The sequence below is a fragment of the Beta vulgaris genome, chromosome 9 (assembly GCF_026745355.1).
Source record: "Beta vulgaris subsp. vulgaris cultivar EL10 chromosome 9, EL10.2, whole genome shotgun sequence".
Taxonomy (NCBI): Eukaryota; Viridiplantae; Streptophyta; class Magnoliopsida; order Caryophyllales; family Amaranthaceae; genus Beta; species Beta vulgaris.
In genome coordinates, this window is record NC_079210.1 from 8,919,548 (window position 1) to 8,926,117 (window position 6,570).

Sequence of the window (6,570 nt, forward strand, 5' to 3'; positions counted from 1 at the left end):
TTTGATTATTCTAGATCTTTATTCTCTTAGTCCCATAATTGCGATTTTTAATCATTACTTAATCATGTTTAGCCTTAGATTAGTCATAGATTCATTGTTTAATTGCTTTAACTCCATGATTAGTGAGTAGTTTCATAATCTAGGGTTAGGATGAAAGTATGAATTAGGGTTTTAAATATGATGTTGATGTGATTGTGATGTTTAGAGAAGTTTATGCATTGATCTTGGTGTTTTGAAACCTTAGGATAGATATTGATCACATTTATACTTTGGTATTTAGATTTCAAATGTTCCTATCAAATTTTGAACTCTTTTATCATCCCCAAGAATCAACTTAATTTCTATGCCAAGTTATTGGATGGAAATTAAGGGGATCCTTCATTATGGGTTTTCCAAACTTATTGAATCTCTTAATCAATTAACTAAAGACCATTCGAGAGAGGATTTAGTTGATAGATTAAGCGATTACTCTTGAGGACCATTCGAGAGAGGATTCGAGTATTTTAGAGGAGAACTAAACCTTGCATAATCGTCTTTGTTGCTTCACAATCGCATTAACAATCACCATCCGTTCCTATTCATACTAGTAACCTTAACTCTAGTGTCTTTTATTTGGTATTTAAACTCTTGATATTTGCTTGTTCTAGTTGATAGTTAGTCTTAATTGTTACCAAACATCTTTCAAACCCCAAATACCTTTCAATTAGGTAGTCTGGACTTGATAGACTTGAATCAATCCCATTTTCCCTGTGGATCGACCCTTGACTTGCCCTTACTATTCTCTTAGTAATTGCTTGTTAGGACTTATAAATATTGTTTGGAAAGCGGTTCTTAGTGCCTTAACGACACACTAAAAACCTCTTATCAGCCGCCACCGCCGGAAGGAACGTTGCACACGCCGAAAAAAGACCACAATCGTGAAAAACGGAGATCAAAAACGAACGAAAGCGAAATTACGGTTAAAAAATTAAAGGAACTCGCCGGAGGACCGTCGGAAGCCTAACCAGCGCTGGAGCTCCGGCGAGTTCCTAGGGTTTGTGTTTTTAGAGATAGGTCAGAGCGTTTGGTTTTAGAGAGAGAGAGAAATGGTCGAAATTCTAGTTTCTTAGTAGTTAGGAAGTATTAACATCACCCTTGTGCCAAAATTTATCTCGACTTTTTTGTTTCCAATGAAGCGTTTGATAGGAAAAAAGCTTAGTGCGTTTAGTAAGCAGATGCTCTTGGAAAGTTTGGAGCTTAGAATTATACGAATCTAAAATAAGCTTAGTTTGAACATTGCTAAGATTAACATCAACTTCCCGAACTTGACGAGAAATATTGCCAAATCTTACTCTACTCCAATCTTTAATTTTTCCATTCAATAACTTACATATTTTAACAAAAAAAAAAAAAAACATATACGAAACATCAAAATGAGTGCACCAAATCTTCTTGACTAACGTATCAAAATCTTTGCTAACACAAAACATTTTCTTAAAATGAAAAGGTGGAATTTTAGAATGAGTTGTATGATCAACATTAGAAAAAAATTGACATTGATCCGAAAATGTAAAAACGTGGTTCAAAATTGAGAGGGAAGGAAATAAAGAAAGCGACGAGATACTAGCAATAGCCTTTTTTTTTTTTTTTTTTTTTGGGTACATGTTGAAAGTTAGGACATCCTTCTCTCAAGGGAGATACTAGCAATAGCCTTATCTAAAAGTTCTAAAACCTTATTAGCACCACATTCTTTTTTTCTCCAAGAGAACGGATTACCCATATGATTGAGTTCAATACAATTTGAGCAACTCAAAATATGATTTATCTAATTAAGTCTAGAAAAATAAAAATCAGCACCACCTAATTTATCATTTTTTTTAAAATTAATTTCATTAAATCGCCAGAATTATGTAAGGTGAGTAATAGACTTTAATAATATTATCCAAAATCATAATATTTAATAACCCAAATCCCACAAATATTGACCCCAACATCCATGAGATGACGAGAAAACCATAATTAGTATCCAAAAACATACTAACTAATCATCCGAAAACCTTATCTAATTATTTGGCTGACGATTAAGTTCTTGTTTCTTTGGACTTGTTTTGAGTTCAGTTTCGCTTATCGCTGCTTAGTTTAGTTCAGTTCAGTCAGTTCAATTCATTTCTGACAGTTAGTTTCAGTTTCTCCTAGTACAAAAGAATAGGGCCTAACAGTTAATTGTAAGACGGTCTTTTCATAGAATTTGCATAATGAAATGTTGTTAAGAATATAAATTGTTGGGAGTGGACAAGAATTATATGGATATTGAAATGAGACTTCTCATTAAAAATTAGGAAAAGTTGCCAAACAAAAACCTTCACAAACTTAATTTTTCTTTTTCTTGTAAGAAAAAACCTATTCCTATTTTCGGGTGTGTTTTGTTTCAATTACGACGATGGCCTTTCTACCTTTCTTTAACCCCTATTTCCATTAACTACAACACCACCTTTATGTATCTCAAAAACCAACCCGAAAAATGGGAACCGGTTTATCTTGCAAGAAAAACTTAAGCTTGTGGGTTTTTCCGCAAAAAATGCTCTAACAGGTTTTTTTTCTCGCAAAATTGAACATTTAAAAGGTTTTTTTTGACAAATTTTCCTAAAAATTAAGTGTAATCGGTTAATATTTTAACCATATGTTGCTTCTTATAGATCGAGTTTTTGGTACCGCTGATGCAGCAATTTTCAATTATTAGGATGCCTCAAATGAAGTCAGCTACAAGCTACCTTTACGAGGTCTCTATTTTAGAGATCACTTTCTTTTAATGTTTTGGACACATATTAGCCAAGCTTATTTGTATCTCTGGGAGTATTCTATTCCCATATATATGAACTAGCAAACACTTTCTTAGTGAACTACATGAAGTTAGAGTGGTGATCTATTTTTAACTTTTTTTTAATAAGGCAGGTTGAAGTCTCTTGTATGGGAATCTCTCTTGTATGGGGTGACACTCGATTACAAGACGTCTAAGATTGAAGGTGATACCAACACCACTATAGATTATCACCTGCTGCTCAATCTATATTATATCTACTATCTACTTGTATTTCTTATAACATGAGCTTCTGGATAGCAAATAACTAAATTGATGGGGATGTGTTCAGCTCAGCATATTCTATTATACTATATACAAAGTTGAAGTCAAGAAACGAACGCTATTGCCTAATAGTTTATTTGCTTCATTGACAATTGAATAGGAAAGTTCTGTACTTTACGCGGGACCGTCAGCATCACAAGTCTTCATCTCTTATTTTTGACTCGATGTCCATGTTAAAACATAAGCCAATAACAACAACTTGAGTATAATTATCTCTTTCCTTAGCTCCCTAAAGTTATCATCCATGTTCAAACACTTTGATGAAATCTTTACATTCGTGTAATGCTCCTCAAGTTCTATCCTTTTTACAAAATAAATGGAGAATATATGCGTATTCTCTATCACAATCATATCATCCCTCTTATTAATTCATCTTCTTCCTGTGGCTCTCTCTTTTTCATTCGAAATCCCGCAGTTTGATCAAAACTGTTCCAACATAATTCTCCATGGAGTTGCTAAATGTTCCAATGGAACAGTGGATATGAACATTGTTGAATTCTTTCCCCGTGTTGGTCTCATCACCTATGATCAGAATGTGCGTCTTTGGGATAATAATTCGGGAAATGTTTCAGATTTTTCAACTCATTTCTCTTTTGTGATTGACACCTTAAATAGGACATCAGGTACTTACGGTCATGGGCTAGCATTCTTCATTGCTCCTGTTGGTTTTCAAAGTCCACCTAATTCAGCTGCTGTCTATCTAGGTCTTTTTAATGATACTACACGTAACTCCTCTAGTAACCAAATGATTGTAGTGGAGTTTGATTCGTTTGTAAATGATGATTGGGAACCTGAATTTGAGCATGTTGGTATCAACGTCAATTCCATTCTTTCCTCGAATTATACACGTTGGAATGCTAGTGAGCACAGTGGTAATGTGGCCGATGTTTGGATCGATTATAATGCCACTACTAGGAATTTGAGCGTGTTCTGGTCATACCGGAATGAGTCGAATTCGAGAGCGAATTCGAGTATTGTTTTGGCAATTGATCTACCTCAAGTCGTTCCAGAATTGGTTAACATTGGTTTTTCAGCTTCTACTGGAACTGCTATCGAACGACATATTATTCATTCATGGGAGTTTTATTCTAGCTTGGAGGTAACTGATGAGGTCCTGCTAGATGGTACCCATAATATTCACAATAGGAACCGAGTCAAAGATTTGATAAGTTGGACGGTGCCATTGTGTTCTTCAATTTTCTTACTAGGGGGAATAGCAATTTTCTTTCTATATCGAAAGAGGAAGCAGATGAAAATGAAAAAAGCAGAGGAAAACTTGTTCAATGATGAAGTCGAGAGAGGGGTTGGGCCAAGAAGATTTTCCTATTCTGAGCTTGATTCTGCTACAAACAATTTCTCAAGTGAGCACAAAGTGGGTCAAGGAGGGTTTGGAGGGGTTTACAAAGGTTATCTTAGTGATCTAGATATGCCAATTGCTGTTAAAAGATTTTTGAGAGGGTCTAAACAAGGAAAAACGGAATATATCACTGAGGTTAGGATTATTAGCAAACTCAGGCATCGGAACCTAGTGCAACTCATTGGTTGGTGCCACGATAAAGGGGAGTTTTTACTTGTGTATGAGTTCCTGCCAAATGGTAGCTTGGATACTCACCTATTTGGTAAGAAGGCTCCACTTTCGTGGTCTACGAGATATAAAATAGCTCTTGAATTAGCTTCGGGTCTGCTTTATCTGCACGAAGAGTGGCAACAATGTGTAGTGCATCGTGATATAAAGTCTAGCAATATAATGTTAGATTCTAATTTTGATGTCAAGCTTGGGGACTTTGGTCTGGCCACGTTAATGGACCATGGGAATAGTACCATAACATTAACGCTAGCTGGAACTTACGGGTATATGGCCCCTGAGTACATTGCCACAAGAAAGGCTAGTAAAGAAACAGATGTATATAGCTTCGGTGTTGTCATTTTGGAGATTGCTACCGGGAAGCGATCAAGGAATCTCACAGATGGCGAAAATCAAAACGGGTTGGTACAATGGGTGTGGGATCTCTATAAAAATGGCGAGCTACTTTTAGCGGCAGATAAAAGGCTCGCGATGGATTTTTATGCTCAGGGGATGGAGTGTTTATTGCTCGTTGGTCTATGGTGTGTACATCCTGAATACAAATTGAGGCCATCAATAAAGCAGGCAATTCAAGTGCTCAACTTTGAGGCGGCTTTGTCGAGTATTTCACTTAAGATGCCTACTTCGAGTACTTACAAGTCTAGTCCTTCAAGTAGCTCTAAGGGTCCCTCATTGATTATTACAAGTATTGATATTGGTCGTTAAATATATCTCATTAATTAATTAATGCCTTTAGAAGTATATGTATTCATACCATTTTCAATCATGGTGTTCGGGGTATAACACGCATTTTAATTTTCAACGCATCAAACCCTTGTACTTTGAATTGTACATCTTCATTTTTTTGTATAACATGTTTGAATATGTTTTTGTATCATTTACATTTGTTCCGTTTTTTTCTATGACTAACGAGGTCGAAGATCTTAAGTCATCAAAGATATTTTGATATATCTCTATCTATACTAATATATTAAAAGGCATGCATAAACCAGGAACGGTTCTCCCTAGGGAGTTTTAGTTCATGTAATCCATGTACAATAAAAAAAAATTAGAAATAGCATAGTATAGGTTTTGATCCCGTGACCTCAAGTTCATGTACTAAAGTTTTAACCACTAGACCAAGTTGTATTTAGTGCTATCATATCAAAGTACAATATTAATAAATGAAAATTTTCTTACCCGGGGCATAGTCCGGGCCTAATAACTAATTATCTAAGTAAAAGGGGAGGAAGATGGTGTCCCCCTTACAAAAAGCCTAGTATACCTTGAGTGAGTTTAAATTGCCATATATATTAAAAAATCCTTTTCTTCTTCCTACTTGTCATATATATTGTACAAGTTAACAATGGTATTGACTTCACTATTAAATTAATGAGAATAATTTCCTCTTCTTACATATGTGTGAAATACGCTGATCAAAAATTAAATTGATAATATTATTTGATTGGCACAATCTAGAAGAAAAATTAGAAACTTGAATTTCATCTTAATAATTATACTGATAATATTTTAAAACATAAATGTTGATTATTATTCGGTGATCTCTATTATATAAATCAAACTCTTCCACTTTATTAATATTCAACTATTGAACCTGATACACAAATTCTTCCACTTTATTTGAGCACATGCTTTTTTTTTTTTTTTTTGGTAAGTAAAGAAAATATATTGATGCTTCACTCCATACAACCTATCTTCCCAAGTAGGAAAAAGAAACACAAGGCCAAAACAGCCCCTACTTACAGATTAGCTAACCAAGCCCTATCTCTGGCACTCCACTTTGTGGATTGACACATATTGCTCCTGTAATTCACTATACATTGTATCTCCTTGTATATACTTTCTATCCTATGTACTTTTAGAT

At 34.7% G+C, this 6,570-nt stretch overlaps 1 protein-coding gene across 1 annotated transcript; it reads left to right on the forward strand.

Moving 5' to 3' along the window:
* The first annotated feature begins 3,289 nt into the window (after positions 1 to 3,289).
* On the forward strand, positions 3,290 to 5,531 carry LOC104902932 (L-type lectin-domain containing receptor kinase IX.1). The gene has a single exon (XM_010690872.4). It carries the CDS (start codon positions 3,438 to 3,440, stop codon positions 5,409 to 5,411), a length of 1,974 nt encoding a protein of 657 aa, XP_010689174.2. The 5' UTR covers positions 3,290 to 3,437; the 3' UTR covers positions 5,412 to 5,531.
* The last annotated feature ends 1,039 nt before the right edge of the window (positions 5,532 to 6,570 follow it).

Bases quoted from the DNA above. Each gene is read 5' to 3' on its own strand.
- LOC104902932 (XM_010690872.4), top strand. From the start codon at position 3,438: ATGGAGAATATATGCGTATTCTCTATCACAATCATATCATCCCTCTTA.